At 47.1% G+C, this 17,310-nt stretch overlaps 1 protein-coding gene across 9 annotated transcripts in view; it reads right to left on the bottom strand.

Moving 5' to 3' along the window:
• The window catches only part of LOC121549477 (histone-lysine N-methyltransferase 2C), a 206,558-nt gene that overhangs the window by 4,063 nt on the left and 185,185 nt on the right, over positions 1 to 17,310 (bottom strand). For 7 of the 9 annotated variants that reach the window (XM_045210462.1, XM_045210470.1, XM_045210467.1 and 4 more), the window contains 17 exons: positions 16,865 to 16,979; positions 16,599 to 16,668; positions 16,441 to 16,504; positions 15,996 to 16,228; positions 12,475 to 14,349; positions 12,072 to 12,278; positions 8,287 to 8,496; positions 7,934 to 8,075; positions 5,958 to 6,105; positions 5,573 to 5,751; positions 5,197 to 5,330; positions 4,140 to 4,410; positions 3,088 to 3,200; positions 2,841 to 2,936; positions 1,283 to 2,465; positions 864 to 1,000; positions 196 to 338 (listed from right to left, as the gene is read on the bottom strand). In XM_045210462.1, the coding sequence (XP_045066397.1) occupies positions 196 to 338; positions 864 to 1,000; positions 1,283 to 2,465; positions 2,841 to 2,936; positions 3,088 to 3,200; positions 4,140 to 4,410; positions 5,197 to 5,330; positions 5,573 to 5,751; positions 5,958 to 6,105; positions 7,934 to 8,075; positions 8,287 to 8,496; positions 12,072 to 12,278; positions 12,475 to 14,349; positions 15,996 to 16,228; positions 16,441 to 16,504; positions 16,599 to 16,668; positions 16,865 to 16,979 (5,320 nt within the window). The remainder of the gene's footprint in view (positions 1 to 195; positions 339 to 863; positions 1,001 to 1,282; positions 2,466 to 2,840; positions 2,937 to 3,087; positions 3,201 to 4,139; positions 4,411 to 5,196; positions 5,331 to 5,572; positions 5,752 to 5,957; positions 6,106 to 7,933; positions 8,076 to 8,286; positions 8,497 to 12,071; positions 12,279 to 12,474; positions 14,350 to 15,995; positions 16,229 to 16,440; positions 16,505 to 16,598; positions 16,669 to 16,864; positions 16,980 to 17,310) is intronic. The other 2 variants (XM_045210464.1, XM_045210465.1) reach the window with 2 other exon arrangements.

The following is a 17,310-nucleotide window of genomic DNA, read 5'->3' as shown; positions in this document are numbered from 1 at the left end:
AGAGAGAGAGAGAGAGAGAGAGAGAGAGAGAGAGAGACAGAGAGAGAGAGAGAGACAGAGAGAGAGACAGAGAGAGAGAGAGAGAGCGAGAGAACACCTTGTTGTGAATGGAACAAAGAGTGTTCCAGAGAGAAAACAGTGGTCAACCGAAACAAACATGGCAGGAACTTAAAAGTGTAAAATGACACAGAATACCTTAACACCAACCTCTTGACATGGCTGCAGGCCTTGGGTTCTGAGCGGGCACTGCCAGTTGGGTTTATGGCCAAGGGGAGCTCCATGAGAGGGTTGCGTCCGAACCGGAAAGTATATCTGTCGCAGGCTTCCACTCCAGGGAGCTGGGAAACGCGCACACACACAAAAAAACAATATTTTATTTACATTTTAAAGCGGTTTGTCCATTAAAATGGGTCAATAATGACCGATAGTTGTTCATTACAAGCTGCAATCAAGTATTCATCTTACTTTAAACACTCACTAGTACATTTCAGGTTTCCATTATGATGCATAAGTGGATTTATTGAACTGTTTTTCCTACAGGGAATTTAAAAAATACATCTCTTACACCACTTAACCTTAGATTGAAAAAGTGCTTTCATAATCAAATGGAAAGTTAGATAAAAAAAGTGTGTTTGATGGAGAACCTTCCGTCAAAGTACTTAAGAGTGCATATGGAAAGCCTTTTCCTTTAAAGCACTTAATGGAGTTGAAGTTATTTTGTATTGGAGCTTTTAACAAAAGTGTTTTAAATTTGCCCAAACTAATGGCCTTTGAAAACATTCAAAAGTCAAAACCAAACTGCTCACCTAAAACGTTAAACTCTGACTATCCATTTTACTCTCTCTCTCTATCTCTGCTCTTACCGATTCTACGATCCTGGTGATGGCGGTGACGGTGAATCCAAACAGGTCCTCTCCCTTCAGGTAGACAGGGAACAGTTTCAGAGTTCCTGATTCGTTACGCCGTTCAGCCACAGGCTCTAGAATCTTGTCCCATACACCTACAACACAAGGGGGAGATTCAACAGTCAGGGTAACTAGATGTTACTAGATTCATTTATCAGGATGTGTATAGTTTTAGTTTGTGTAAATCTAACCCTAACCCATATTTGGTCTGGTTTTCTAACCATCCTTCACCTGGTTTCTACACCAGACCAATGCATTTGTCAAAGTATTTGAGGTGAGCTTGATGTAGCTTTTGAGTTGTTTGCACATTTTGGACTATTCCTTTGGTTCCATGCACCTCAAGTATTTGACTTTCTCACCCCACCCTGCCCTCTTACCTTTGGGTGAGGCGCCGGTGAGCACCAGGTCATCGTAGCCTTGCTCTATCACCCGCACCACAAACTCCGGCTGGCCCTCGTTCTCCTCCACCGAGCACAGGTAGCGGCAGCGGCGGTTGCCATGGCGTGTGCTCCAGTAGATGCGGCTGGCCCGGTAGCCCACGGGGAAGATGGCGTTTGCTGAGTGGAAGGAGGCCATCTGCTGGGGCAGCAGCTGACCCACGGTGTGGAACACCAGGCTTCCCACGCGGAACGTGTGCCGGCGCTCGCCACGCTGCACGATGCTGGCCATCTGCCGGGCCTCGTCGCGTTGCACGTAGACGCGGCGGAACACTGCGAAGCATCGCAGCTCGTGGTCGTGGTGGGTAGCGGCGGGCGCCAAGACCCTGTCGCCTCCTCTCCCATCGCCACTGCCGATGCCACGGGGCCGGTGCAGGTGGCACAGCATGGTCTTGTCCTTGAAGAAGGTGCACTGGGCCTTGAGCGCGCACGTGAAGTGGTAGGCGTTGGCGCAGCGCAGTTGGTGGCAGCCACTGGTGGCCCCTGTCTGCTGGCAGTAGGTGCAGCGCACTGCCATGCCCCGCCGCAGCGCCAGCTCCACGTTGATCAGGGCGCCCGCCTGCGTCTCGTACACCTCCGATGACCACAGGGCGCAGTTGAGGTGTACCCACAGGTCCAGGTCCAGGTTGAGGAGGCGTGCAGGCCCGTCTGTCATGCCGTCGCCCTCCTCGTGGCAAAAGCAGCAACGCCGCAGGTCGCGAGGGAGGGGATCGGGACGCAGAGAGGCACCCAGCTTCCTCAGCAGCTCGTCCACCTCATCCTCACCGGGCAGAGAGGACAGCAGGCTGCCCCTAGTGGGAAACACGATGTGCACGCTCCACTTGCGCCAGCGCAGGCCCTTCCAGCGCTTGTGGTGGCGGGGCGACATGTCATCACCACCCCCGCTGGCAGAGTGGACCGCCCGGGGCCTTGGCTTGAGCTTGACCGTCACCTTGAGGGTGTCCGGCTTAGGTTTCTCCGTGGGGAAGGAGATGGGAGGGGGACTGGAGGGGGCAGACTGTTTGGGCTGCAGCTGGGCCAGGCAGTGGACGTCCAGTGTGGACATGTTGTTGCTGTACTGGTGGAGCACCTTAGACGGGCTCTCTATGACCGACGACTCAGGCAAGAGAGGAGACATGTTTGGCTGCGAAAGAGAGTTTACTCATTAGGAATCCAATGCCAAGTCTCATGCTAATTACTCTCAGCATCTTTGTTTGCCCAGCTGTGGTCATTGTAAGACCATGTTAGAATATTCCACCTGCTTTTTGACTGCGCTTACATGAAAACACAAATCCACTCATTCTCTATGCAATCTACAACCTATTGTAACAATCCTGTCTTGTTGTCGGTCTGTCTGTCTACATAACGTACTGGTGTCAGTGAGGTTCTCTAAAAGCTAAGAGATTACCAATTTGTAAATCGCTCTGGATAAGAGCGTCTGCTAAATGATGTAAATGTGAGATCAAAAGAGAAGATTCAAGACAAGAGTTGTAGGATAACTACAGTTAGAGATGCACACCTTACTGTCCTTGGCTTTGGACTGTGTGTCCGTGGCATGGAGGATGAAACAGCTGCGGCTGCAGAAGACCATGCCTTCCACCCGGCTCTGTCTCTCCTGCAGAAAGCAGAGACATGTCAGCATAATGTTCAGTGGGCACCAAAAGAAAGGAATTACATTTCAGGCTTATGCAGTTTAAATGACTAAACATGTTAATATGAAGTAACAATACTTGCTTCAGTTGAGCAACAACTGATCTGGGGCTTACCCGTTTGCTGCAGGGTAGGTCTTTGGTGGACTTGCGCACTCCGTTTCCCAGAACCACCACCTTGCAGTGGCAGCACCACTGGGGTTTAGGCCCCTCACCCCTGGCAGCTGGACCTAAAACACAAACAACTCAATCAGACTGACCATCAACATTGCAGAACATTTTATAATGTAAAAAACATGCTATTTTTTACATCAATTCGTCACTAAAAACACCTGGGCGAAAGACAGCTGAACGAGAAGGAAACAGACAGATCCTGCATTGGGGTTATTTCAAAGGGCTTCTTCACAATCAAATTAGACGACGTCTGATATGTTATATTTTTAAAGTCTGCAGCCAAAGAGCTAACAGGTTCAACCTCCCAATCATTAGTGACATGATCACTAATGGTCCTCTGTAGCTCAGCTGGTAGAGCACGGCGCTTGTAACGCCAAGGTAGTGGGTTCGATCCCCGGGACCACCCATACACAAAAAATGTATGCACGCATGACTGTAAGTCCCTTTGGATAAAAGCGTCTACTAAATGGCATATTATTATTATATATTATATATCAATAAGAGGCTAGATAGGACTATCCACTGAGAGTAACAGAGGTTTTCTGACTCACACAGACTGGTGTTTCCGTGCCCAGCTTTTGCCCAAAATCTGTTCGAAACAGCCAATTCCCTTGATCGAGGGTAATGGGATGAAAATCACTTCATCACAGCGCTTAATTGCCTGCCATTTACTGAGCTAAAAGCTACTTACTAAAATAGCTTGTACAAACTGAAAACTACTGTTTTGAAATAACCCAAATGAAAAGCTTAGGAACAAGTTTCCTAGTTTCCTAGGCTAGGAAAACATGCCATTTGATTGTTAGTCTGTTAATAACATGACACTGATAAATATATTAATTTAAATGGCGTAAGAGAGATTGTTGTGAAATAGTTTCACTGAAAGATATGGTTCCACCACCATTTTACCAGCTCTGTGGGCCAGAAACTTAATTTCTTCCATCACTATCAGTTGTTACCGTCAGCACATTAAAGTTGGATTGCTGGTGTGTACTGACCTGCGCTGGTGGGCGGGCCGATGGGCTGAAACTGCTGGCTAATTCTGGGATGAGTGGGTGGTCCGGGGGGTCTCAGGAACCTCATGGCGGGGGGCTGCTGGTGCTGGGGGAGCATGGCGACGTGAAGGGGGTCCATGCCTTGGGTCTGAGGCACCTTGAGTCCAGCCAGTAAGGCCAGGGAGCTGCGCTCGGGGCCGCGGCTCACCTCGTAGCTGCCGGGGATGGTCACACACAGTAGATCGGCCACCGCAGCCACCACACCATGGATGTTCTGCAGGTCCAGAAGGGTCAGGGAGGTCAAATAAGTTCATAGCCAGTGGTGGTCCTCTTTAAGGAATACCTGGAATAGTATAAAGTAATCCTTCTTCCCCCACCCCTCCCTCCCCCCAAAAAGGTGGTTGTCCCACTGGCTATCATAAGTTGAATGCACCAATTTGTAAGTCGCTCTGGATAAGAGCGTCTGCTAAATGATGTAAATGTGGTCAATACAACAGCCCCATGCGCCAGGGGTCGGCAACAGGTTGCTCAAAACCGGCCCGCAAGTGAGTTTTGTATTTTTGGGGGGGATTATTATTATTTATTTTGTTACTAAAATCACCAGGAATTCAGCTAAAAATGAGTTTAATTTAGGAAATCGGTTCCCAAGTATTCCCACAAATAAAATAAATATGTTATTGTCTCAACGTAATCAAGGTATGAAATTATTGTTCTTTTCAAATACAATCTCTTTTTGGGCTTAGTTGTGGTCAATTTGCAATGTACAAATTATTATAATTTTTTTCCGCCCCCCCGTCTATTTGCTCCGGCAAAAATCAGCCCGTGGCTGAATCTAGTTGCCTACCCCTGCCGATGCTATACGTGAGACTATCATGGAAAATAGCTTTCTTGAATGTGTTGTATATGGTCTGGCTTGCTTACCCAGTAGTGTATTTTCATTTATGTATGTATTCACTATGTCCACTGCAATTCAGTCTCTAGCTGCAAATGTTTACAACATGAAATAAACAGAACTATAATAGTAAAAATGGGTTGTTCACAGTTGCGTTTAGCCACTCACCTCCGCTGCGACCGGATTCAAGGTGATTGCTATGGATACCAAGCCAGCTTTGGCGCAGGATGGAGGCTGTCCAAACAGGGACCCGAAGAAGGAGCTCGACGGTTCAGTCTTGACCTCTTGCTTTATCTCAGTTCCTAAAGGAAACAACCAGACAATCTAATATTACAGAGGAACTAACACAAAGCAGCAGTTAAAACACTTGTACAACCCTGGCCTGAGGAAAGATTCTTAAAAGATATTCACCAATACAATGGCTCCCTAATGATTAGTATTACTAACAAGCAAACCTTCTTATAACTCAACATAACTTTAAAATACAATTTATTGGTACCTCTATTTCAGTCAGGAGTGAAAGGGGTGTGTGTGTGATTCTTACCTTTCCCGCTGGCGCTAGGCAGCATGGGTATGACGGGAGAGGAGCATGGGGATGGGAGCTCCTCCTTGACCTTTGACAGGTCGGGGTAGCGGCTGATGTCCATGCCGACTACGCTCTCGGGGGACGAGGAGGGGACAAAGTTGTCGGGGGTGTCCCTGTCTACACAGTGGTCCTGGCCCCTGGGACATACACAGAATCAGGGAAACTAGTTCAACCAGTGGGACAATGCAGTACAGCTTGGCTCGGCAGTGCAGAAGTCAGTCTTTAATACTCTACTCTCCGCTCAGAAGCAAAATTACAGTTACTACAGTTACTCGTTCAGAAGCCAGGTAGGAACTATCCTGCCTCTAAAATCCCATTGAAATGTGAATTTGCAAGTCCTCACCTGAGTTCCTCCTGGTTGTTATGGGGTGGTGTGGGGAGTGAGGCGGGGACGTCCACTGTCTTGGGCCCCTGGTTGATGGCATGGGCCATGAGGTCTTCCTCTGTCCGGAACGCTGTAGGCAGCTTCTTGGCTCCCAGGCCTTTGATCACTAATGTTAATTCAACAACAAACATATTTCAGCCATTGAAAAACAAAAATGTATTGTCCTTTTTATTTTCAGATCATAGAAATGTGTATTTTGCCATTGCAATGCCAGTAAAGATTCTTTGATATATATATATATACAGTGGGGAAAACAAGTATTTAGTCAGCCACCAATTGTGCAAGTTCTCCCACTTAAAAAGATGAGAGGCCTATAATTTTCATCATAGGTACACGTCAACTATGACAGACAAAATGAGGAAAAAAAATCCAGAAAAGCACATTGTAGGATTTGTTATGAATTTATTTGCAAATTATGGTGGAAAATAAGTATTTGGTCAATAACAAAAGTTTCTCAATACTTTGTTATATACCCTTTGTTGGCAATGACACAGGTCAAACGTTTTCTGTAAGTCTTCACAAGGTTTTCACACACTGTTGCTGGTATTTTGGCCCATTCCTCCATGCAGATCTCCTCTAGAGCAGTGATGTTTTGGGGCTGTCGCTGGGCAACACGGACTTTCAACTCCCTCCAAAGATTTTCTATGGGGTTGAGATCTGGAGACTGGCTAGGCCACTCTAGGACCTTGAAATGCTTCTTACGAAGCCACTCCTTCGTTGCCCGGGCGGTGTGTTTGAGATCATTGTCATGCTGAAAGACCCAGCCACGTTTCATCTTCAATGCCCTTGCTGATGGAAGGAGGTTTTCACTCAAAATCTCACGATACATGGCCCCATTCATTCTTTCCTTTACACGGATCAGTCGTCCTGGTCCCTTTGCAGAAAAAACAGCCCCTAAGCATGATGTTTCCACCCCCATGCTTCACAGTAGGTATGGTGTTCTTTGGATGCAACTCAGCATTCTTTGTCCTCCAAACACGACGAGTTGAGTTTTTACCAAAAAGTTCTATTTTGGTTTCATCTGACCATATGACATTCTCCCAATCCTCTTCTGGATCATCCAAATGCACTCTAGCAAACTTCAGACGGGCCTGGACATGTACTGGCTTAAGCAGGGGGACACGTCTGGCACTGCAGGATTTGAGTCCCTGGCGGCGTAGTGTGTTACTGATGGTAGGCTTTGTTACTTTGGTCCCAGCTCTCTGCAGGTCATTCACTAGGTCCCCCCGTGTGGTTCTGGGATTTTTGCTCACCGTTCTTGTGATCATTTTGACCCCACGGGGTGAGATCTTGCGTGGAGCCCCAGATCGAGGGAGATTATCAGTGGTCTTGTATGTCTTCCATTTCCTAATAATTGCTCCCACAGTTGATTTCTTCAAACCAAGCTGCTTACCTATTGCAGATTCAGTCTTCCCAGCCTGGTGCAGGTCTACAATTTTGTTTCTGGTGTCCTTTGACAGCTCTTTGGTCTTGGCCATAGTGGAGTTTGGAGTGTGACTGTTTGAGGTTGTGGACAGGTGTCTTTTATACTGATAACAAGTTCAAACAGGTGCCATTAATACAGGTAACGAGTGGAGGACAGAGGAGCCTCTTAAAGAAGAAGTTACAGGTCTGTGAGAGCCAGAAATATTGCTTGTTTGTAGGTGAGCAAATACTTAGTTTCCACCATAATTTGCAAATAAATTCATTAAAAATCCTACAATGTGATTTTCTGGATTTTTTTTCTCATTTTGTCTGTCATAGTTGACGTGTACCTATGATGAAAATTACAGGCCTCTCTCATCTTTTTAAGTGGGAGAACTTGCACAATTGGTGGCTGACTAAATACTTTTTTCCCCCCACTGTATATATATATATTTAATATCCCTTTAATAATAGCTACAATGTTACCACAGCATTACTTCTCCGAAGTGATTTTTAACGAGTTACTTTACCATCATGGCCGCCCAAGACGGCGGCTTTCCTGGCGAGGTTCTCGGCCGTGGCGAACCCATTGACCATCTTCTGCCTCGCCACGGGAGGCGGAGTGGGTGGGAGTGATGCTGGAGGGGTGGGCGGGTTGCTCAAGTTGTTCTGCTACAAAAATGGCAAAGCACACAACATCCTAACTGGATCCAACTAGGGAAATGTGTTTGAATATACAGGAGCATTCAACAGTGTGCGGGTATCCTTTTTATTTTTCTATTAAATCTATTCCTTTCCTATGATATACCTTGTTGTACTCTTCACCTGGAAAACGGACGGACGTCCATACACACATTTTGACCTAACAGTGTGCTCTCTTCACCTTGTAAATGAGCTGTGAGTAGTAGTCTGATACACCGTCGAGCAAGGCGCTGCCGAAGGAGCCTGACAGCCTGTTCTCCCCGTTGAGCTGCCCGCTGCCGAAGGAGCCTGACAGCCTGTTCTCCCCGTTGAGCTGCCCGCTGCCGAAGGGTGGGAAGTGGGCAAAGTTGACCCCCATTAGGGGCTCCATCAGGGGCAGTAGAGAGTGATCCTGAGGGGGTGGACGTGGAGGAAGAGAAGAGAAGAGGTGGAAGGAGAGGAAGAGAAGAGGTGGAAGGAGAGGAAGAGAAGAGGTGGAAGGAGAGGAAGAGAAGAGGTGGAAGGAGAGGTAGAGAAAGAGAAAGGGTGGAAGGAGAGGAAGAGAAAGGGTGGAAGGAGAGGAAGAGAAAGGGTGGAAGGAGAGGAAGAGAAAGGGTGGAAGGAGAGGAAGAGAAAGGGTGGAAGGAGAGGAAGAGAAAGGGTGGAAGGAGAGGAAGAGAAAGGGTGGAAGGAGAGGAAGAGAAAGGGTGGAAGGAGAGGAAGAGAAAGGGTGGAAGGAGAGGAAGAGAAAGGGTTGAAGAGTGGAAAGAAAGAGGGTTAGTAAGACCAAAGGCTTTCGAGGTAAGCACTAAACAGGATCAACATTTGCTCTAGAAATTGAATGAAAACTATTGACGGTTATTAACTGAAGTCATTTTAACCTAGACTGTTATCGAAAGTGTACGGAGACATGGGAGGTCCAGACAAAAAGCAGAACAGTTCACTGCTACCCATGGTATATCTCCTCATCATCTGAATGACATGCAATTTCCTTATTTTATTATTAATCACCTAAAGATGATTATATATTTTCCATGTAATATTCTGTTTATGCCTTCCACAAATTGCGAGTGCTTCTTTTAAAAATCCACGGGCCGTTCAATTAAACCTAAATTAAAGTAATTACATATCAAGATGACAGTAATTTATGAGGTGTGTTAACAGAAAACAGAAAAATAACACCCACATTTGTACCCAAGCAGCTGCAGAGGAAGATATCAGATCCACATTCATCTACAAAATCAGCAGCCTGAGTGCTAATTTGCACATAGCGGCACCACACACATGCAACATTAAACACCATCAATCAAATGTTTTACACATCATCAAAATCTGGACATTTGTACTAAATAAAACTATTGTTTTAGGCCTGGCTACAATACCAGGCCAATCAACACATTCACAGTGGCGACCCTTCATTCAGGGCAGGTGGGGCTGAGCATGTTATTTTGGCATTAATACATGTCACATATCAGTTTGCAAACAATGTATAAACATTGAGTTAATGAAGCCGCATACAAACATGGTCTCATTTTTGCTCCAAAATGCAGGTGTTTCAGCCTAGCTCTGTGCTTTCTGTGGTGGTGGGGCAGCCAGCGGAAAATACAGAGTGTAGGGGTTGGTAATGTTCTCTAGTTGCGCCGTGATTGGCTCAGTGTTCTCTCACGCATTGGGACACTACGTCACCGCAAAATCTACAGGGAAATCGAGAAAATTCAAGCCCCTTGGGTGCTGCCATAGATTTACATTAGAAGTGCCCATCCGGGCCTCCCGAGTGGCGCAGTGGTCTAAGGCTCTAGTGCTAGCTGTGCCACTAGAGATCCTGGTTCAAGTCCAGGCTCTGTCACAGCCGGCCGCGACCGGGAAACCCATGGGGCGGCACACAATTGGCCCAGCGCCGTCCAGGGTAGGGGAGGGTTTGGCCGGCAGGGATGTTCTTGTCCCATCGCACACTAGCGACTCCTGTGGCGGGCCGGGCGCAATGCACGCTGACTTGGTCGCCAGGTGTACAGTGTTTCCTCCGGCACATTGGTGCGGCTGGCTTCCGTGTTAAGCGGGCACCGTGTCAAGAAGCAGTGCGGCTCGGTTGGGTTGTGTTTCGGAGGGCGCATGACTCTCGACCTTCGCCTCTCCCGTGTCCGTACGGGAGTTGCAGGGATGGGACAAGACTGTAACTACCAATTGGATACCACAAAATTGGGGAGAAAAAGGGGGTAAAATACAAAAAAATTTAAGTGCCCATCCAAGAAGGCTCAAGGCCATTGGCCACAGATAAACTGACGTCAAATCACGTTATATCTACTGTAGCTTTGATTGGACTGATCATGTCAACATCATACCTTCAAAATCTTAGCAAGCAAGCTAGACAAGCAGTCATCATCATGAATCAAGTCGACAATCTACTGGCAATTCCTTGTCATATGAAGAGAAATTATAGATAAAACGTATCAGTGCTCATTGGACATAAACATTACACAACAAGTAGGAAATCGCAAATTCAACAATGAGTGGTGTGGAAGGAATCAGTGGCTAACTGCAAGCGTTGCAAAGCAATCACTAGCCTGCTATTCAGTGGAGAAGGTGTGTGGTCTAAGTATGCATTTAAGGGTCTCTTTTCCAAGCTTAAAAGGATAAACATTCACATGCAACACCATGGGCCAGAAAAGGTTGAATACATTGGCCATACTGTCAATCCAGCATGACTTCAGCCACGTTCAAAACAACTGGAAACTCGGAACTGGGAAATCTCAGACTTCAGCCACGTTCAAAACAACTGGAAACTCGGAACTGGGAAATCTCAGACTTCAGCCACGTTCAAAACAACTGGAAACTCGGAACTGGGAAATCTCAGACTTCAGTGAGTTCAAGACAACTGGAAACTCTGAAAAAAACATTTTGAACGGTCATCCAACTCGGAATTCCAAGTCTGGAACTCAGGCCTCTTTCTAGAGCTCCGACCTGAAGATCACTGACGTCATGATTCAACCTTGTTCTTTTCCAAGTTCCCAATTGTCTTGAAAGCACCATAAATCCAGAGAACGCCAGACTTTGATGACAAAGTTTGCCCACAAGGACCGCCGCACCACCTTCCTGTTCAAGTGAGCACAGAACAACAAGGTGAGTCCAAAAATGTATTGTATGCTGCTGCATAAATTATGTAATATGCCAGGGAGATATATATACTGTAGCTAAGAATGTAATACTAAGTGTATGTTGTGTAGTAAGCTATTAGTAGCCCATGTGCCTCACCCTAATAATTTGGCCTATTTCCCCCTCATAACTTAGCCTACTGTTCTGACCTGGTGGTGCACATATAGCCTGTTTTAGAGAAATGTCATCATCGAATATTGTAAGAGCTTTCATTGTCTGCTTATATGCCCCCTTTATTTATCCTATGGTTCTGACTTGGTGTACAGGGAGAATACTCTAAGAATGTCCCATGTTCTGAATTCTGTTGCTGTACATTTCAAAAGTGCTGAACAAATAGTTATATTGACTACGTCCGTCCTAGCTCGCTCATTAATGTCTTAATCAAAATTAAGGATTATCCACTTGTTGTCCCCTTATGCCATAGTTTGTACATCTCAATTGTCAGTAGAAACCACATTTATTTAAGCAAGTCAGCCATATCAGCTATGTTTTTAAAAAAGGCAGTAAATGAGGCTGAATGAATTGTTTTGCTGCCAGACAAGGCTCCACTGATAGCCAGGTGTAGCAGTGGTAAGGATTCACTACATGGTGCTGAAAAGAAAGCTCTGCTGTTGAGACAGCTTTATGTAGGCCCTAACAGTTTGTGGGTACCGTTTGCCACCGTTAAAGTGCAATGAATGTATTGTTTAGTGTTGTGTAGTAGCTTTGCTGGCATGCATCTAAAAAATGTTTTGGGGAGTTTCCCTCACCAAGATTTACATGCTAAAATCACCACTGCACATTCAATAAACACAAGCCAATCAACACTGTTTGGTGGCCGACCATTATGACCTGTACCTGTTTGAGCTGGGGCAGAGTGTCAGTAATAGAATAACTGATGTGCCTCTCCTCTTCCTCCTTCTTCCTCCTCTTGTAGCGTGATGGCAGTTTCTCCGCCCCGTTTTTGGGTGTCCGTTTGTTGCGTTGCTGCTTCCTCTTGCCCTGCGCCGGCACCGAGGGTTCTAGGAGCTCTGTGCTTCCTATCAGCTGACTGTGCGGGGGAGTCTGGGAAATTACAATGATACAAGCAAGGTTGGTGAGCTACTATTATACACACAACAAAGGGCTTTCTTTAGGAATGTAGTACTGAAAAGCAATTGCTTGTGCATTTTATACCCAAATAGCTTGATTTCAGAAGATGTAGTATCCTATGGGTGTGATGATTATAGTGTCTGTGTGAATGTGGTCTTTCCCTTCTCACCATGTTGTTGGTGGTGGAGGCCGGCCTGGTGGTGGCTCTGAGGTCTGCCGAGGCCTCCTGCTCTGAGCAAAGGCTGTTGCAGGATATCTGCTGTGTGGGAGGGGTCTGGTTAGCGTTGGCACCTAGCGGGGGCGTGCTCTTGTTCTTCAGCAGGTGCTTAAGCAGCTCGTTCCCCGCGTCGCCCCCTTTGGCACCGTGGAGGGGCGAAGAGAGCCCCTCCTCGCTTCCCTCCTCCTCCTTCACTGTCCCCCCGGCTCGGGGACCCTGCCCCAAGGCAGACCCGTCGTTGGCCGCCGCCCCTCTGCACTCAGTCTCTATCCTCTCCAGCTTGATTTGGAGGGTTTCGTCAAACAGGGAGGCCCTGTCATTCTCTGAGCCCATGCTGGAGCAGCCACCCTGGGCTAAGCTGCTGCCCGAGAGCTGCCTCTCCAGTTCTGAGGAGGGGGCCAAACCTGAGGACCCCACAGGGAGGAAAAGATCAGACAGATCCTGCTCTCCGGGAATGCTGAGGCTCCGGGTGGATGAAGTGTCAGACACGCGGGAGGGAGTCAGTGGGGCGCAGAGGTCCGAGTGGGGAGTGGATGGGGTCTTGACTGAGTCTGCGTCGTCAACAGTCTCTCTCTTCTTCTTCCTGTTCCTCTTCTTCTTAGCCTTCTCCTCTGGGATGATGTTGGAGTAGAGCTGGATCAAGGACTGGCCTGAGCCGGGGTAGTTGGGAGGTAGGGGGGTGGATGAGTCCATTCCAAACGGGGGTCCCTGTCCCTCGCCCCCAACCTGAGGCATCATCCCAGGGCCTCTGAACCCGGCAGGACGGGGCTGTCCAGGGGGGTAGTTGAGCCCCTGTAGCATGGGGATTTTGGGACCCATCTCTGGACTACCAAATGCCCTGTTCCCAGGCATGGGCCTGTGCACACCATCCGGCATGAAGCCCTGACCTGGGAGCGGCCCACCAGCGCTGGTGAAGCCTGGCTGCATGTTGCTCTGCTGGGGGTACATGGGCCCTAGCTGCCCCTGCTGCTGCTGTTGTGGCTGTTGTTGATGCTTAGAGGGTTGCATGAAGTCTTGGGGAAGATCAGTACTGTAGAATGGCATGTGGGCCAGGCTATCCCCTCCGGAGTTAGTAGCTCCGGAGCCGGGTGGGAGCCCAGTAGGCCCCAGACCCAGGCCTTGCTGCTCCATCTCCAGCCGCTGCTGCATGGCCCGGTGCCTCTCCACCTCCTGCATCAGCTGGATCCGCTGTCTCTCCTGCTGCTCCCTCAGGCGGTCCCGCCTCTCGCGCTCCTGGAAGCCCTCGCTGAATGGGTTGTTGTCGTCAAATTTCACAGCGAGGCTGTTTCCACCACTTCCATCGTTAGCTCCGCTGGCTCCCTGGGCACCTGTTCCGTTGCCCATTGCTGTAGCTCTTGCTCCAGACACCATTGAGGGTGGTGGCTGAAGCTGGGGCTGAGGTGGTAGTTGGGGCTGGGGTGGTAACTGGGGCTGAGGTGGTAGTTGGGCCTGGGGTGGTAACTGGGGCTGGGGCAACTGGGCAGGGCTGGCAAGGGGCATCTGTGGGGGCATTTGACCTGGAATTCTTGGACCTGGGCCTCCCATCGGTCCTTGGACTCCCCCTGGGTGCCAGCCTGGCATGTTGGGAATGCGGGCAGGGTTAGGTTGGCCAGGGTGGGGCTGCATTTGCATCATGGGCCCCATCATTGGCTGGCCCATAGAGGGCGCTCCGGGCATCATAGGTGCAGCTTGAGTAGGCATCCCTGGCATGGGTGGCATCCCTGGCATCATAGGAGCCTGGAGACTTGGCCGTTGTTGCTGCTGCTGCTGCTGCTTGACACGGTACTCCTCTATCAGCTCTGCATGGTCTTTCTGCTGTTTCCGAATCTACCAGAGAGAAATAACACAGAGGAAAAAGAAAACAGAGAAACATGAGCAGATTGAAGGGATCCCACGCAGTTCTTCACAGTCCAGGAAGGCATTGAGAAACATTTTTAGGCACCACTTTTCTATCCAGTCCAATTAGAATTGGTATTTATCTGGCAATCACAGAAACTACCTGGAACCAGATAATGCTTATTGATACAGTAAATGTTTCAATGAATCCACTACTCACAAGAAATCAGATTGAACCATTACTAAGTAAATAACATTATCATTATATCTTAGAATATACTGCCAAAAAAAGGAACACTTGAGTAAATGAGGGATACAAAGTATATTGAAAGCAGGTGCTTCCACACAGGTGTGGTTCCTGAGTTAATTAAGCAGTTAACATCCCATCATGCTTAGTTAGGGTCATGTATAGAAATGCCCAGTTGCCCATTATTTTGGCTACCATGGCTAGAAGAAGAGAACTCAGTGACTTTGAAAGAGGGTCTCAAAGGAGCTTAAAGTGTGTGTATGTCTCTGTGTGTGTGTGTGTGTGTGTGTGTGTGTGTCTCAGTCACCAGATCTCAATTCTGGAGCGGCGCCTGAGACAGCGTTTTCTACCACCATCAACAAAACACCAACTGATGGAATTTCTTGTGGAAGAATGGTGTCGCATCCATCCAATAGAGTTCCAGACACTTGTAGAATCTATGCCAAGGCGCATTGAAGCTGTTATGGCGGCTCGTGGTGGCCCAACGCCCCATTAAGACACTTTATGTTGGTGTTTCCTTTATTTTGGCAGTTACTTAGTAAAACCTCTTATTAAACGTAGTAAAACCTCATTAAAAAAGCCTTGTGAAAATGTTGACACGAGTAGACGATGTGTGTTAATGTCACAGAATAAATCACGTCTGCTGTCTCCTGTGGTGTTCATGCATCAGTGAAGTCTCGCACCTCGCCACAGTGAAAAGGTCACAGCAGTTGGAAATAATTAGCGAAGTCGCCCCTTTGTTGCTAAGAAAAGGTCAAAAGGTTTGTTTTCGGCCGTAATGTTTCCCTTGATTCTCAATAAAACGAGCAGTTCTTTAAAAGTAGCAGATGTATTGCAGCAATCAAGCTTTGTGTGCTCGGTGTGTGTTGCCAAGGAGGAGGACATTTAACCAAAAAGTTCATGGTCATGATCAAGTTTAAGATTGTCAGAATTGAGTTGTTATCCCATTTATGAGGGGACGGGAATACAAATCAAAGAGCTGATAAAGAGCCGCCTTCAAGAGTTTAACTTCAAGAGAAAATCTATAAAGGTAGAATCCAAAGGGATACCGGTGCTTAAATCCAAAAGGGCCGAGGCAAATCCTAAAGTAGACCCTCAAAGATTCAGAGAGAATCAATTTATTCAGGTGGCTTAAGATACGATTCCCTTTTCTTATCCACCTCTCCAAGGTGAATGACGACTTCATACAGATGACAGCATCTACAACCTCTCATCTTTCGTTACATTATTTAGGTACTCAGAATTTCCAATCATATTACAGATTATGCCATGTAAAGATGTCAAATCATGTAATGTAAAAAACATATAAACCAAATCCAAGATCGAAATATTTCCTAAACCTTCAACATGGAATGCCGGTAATTAACCCCTGCTACATTTAGTTAGCTACCTGCTCCAACTGCTTCTGCACCACACTCTGCTGCTCGGTCACATGCTTCAGCTGTTCGACGTCCTCCTCAGGGAACTCCCGGCCCGCCTTTTTGGCTGTCCGCTGTTTGGCCGACAGGGCCTTCTTGGACTTCCTGTGGGCCCCAATCTGGTCTTCTAGAAACTTCTGCTGCATCTGGAGCAGCTGCTGGGTCTCCTGGAGCCACTCCTCATACTGCTTCCTCTGGCTGTCGTCTGAGAGACAAGAGTGGGTTAGGCGCCATTTTTACTTTGGATGTATAAATGCCAAAGGCATATAGGTGAAATCGAATAGACCCTGGATTGTATATCAACATATGAAATACTGAAGAAACCTAAAGAATGGTCTATGATTAATAATTTGGTTAAAGTGAATAAGGATGTCTTGATCAAATGCAAATAAAAAAAACATTGGGTTGTCCACTCACTGATGAATCCAGGTCCAAAATTCGGGGGGTTTGGTCTCGCCATCTGTGGAGCCAACTTCCCGTCCTGCGAAGACAATTAACAAACGATAATGAGGCCTTGTTTTTTAGCAGAATAGATGAAACCGACAGACAGATAGTGGTTGATTCACGATGCTTACCTGTCCAAGCACATGTTTAGGCAGAGCAGCGGCAGCATCTGGTCCATGTGCTCCCGGCGTCTGCTGAATTCTGCCACAAAGACAATGAGAGGATCGTTGTTTTAGGGAACATTAAATTGACTTCTAAATATTTCCCATTCAATACTAAGCTTCTCAATAGTGTTTTGGACGGACCAAGAGAGTATTACAAAAAGCCTTTAAATTAATTTACATATTACCAACAAGCACAGATAATGAGCTAGCGGTAAGGTAAGCTTTTGTCTTACCTGTTAATGACTATTGGGGGCATTCCCATGCTGTTCTGAGCCATGACTTTATTGATTCCCTTCAGGGCTACCATCTTGGCCTTCATGATCGGGTCTGTGATGGCATCAAAGTCTGCTAAAAAATAAAAAGGTCCACTTAATCCTAGCGTTTGACCTCCTTTTAAGCCATTTCAAAAGAAGCCCCCCCTCATGTCTAAATTATGGATGGAATGCTGGTGAAGTAAGACTCCCAAAAGTGTCTGTCAAAAAAAATGAAGTCCAACATTCTGTTCCTCAAATTACAATTGAACAAATGCCAAGTACTTATTTTCACTCTAAATCTTGAATAAAGCATGAGGCTCCAACTGAAATGGCTTGATATTCCTCATATATACCAAAAAGGATGACCATGCAAAATGACTGCAAAACCCTCAGACAACTAATCTGACAACACCCTGGTAATGTGT

The sequence above is a fragment of the Coregonus clupeaformis genome, chromosome 34 (assembly GCF_020615455.1).
Source record: "Coregonus clupeaformis isolate EN_2021a chromosome 34, ASM2061545v1, whole genome shotgun sequence".
Taxonomy (NCBI): Eukaryota; Metazoa; Chordata; class Actinopteri; order Salmoniformes; family Salmonidae; genus Coregonus; species Coregonus clupeaformis.
Note: the sequence above shows the minus strand (reverse complement) of the source record. Positions and strands in the feature narration are given on the sequence as shown.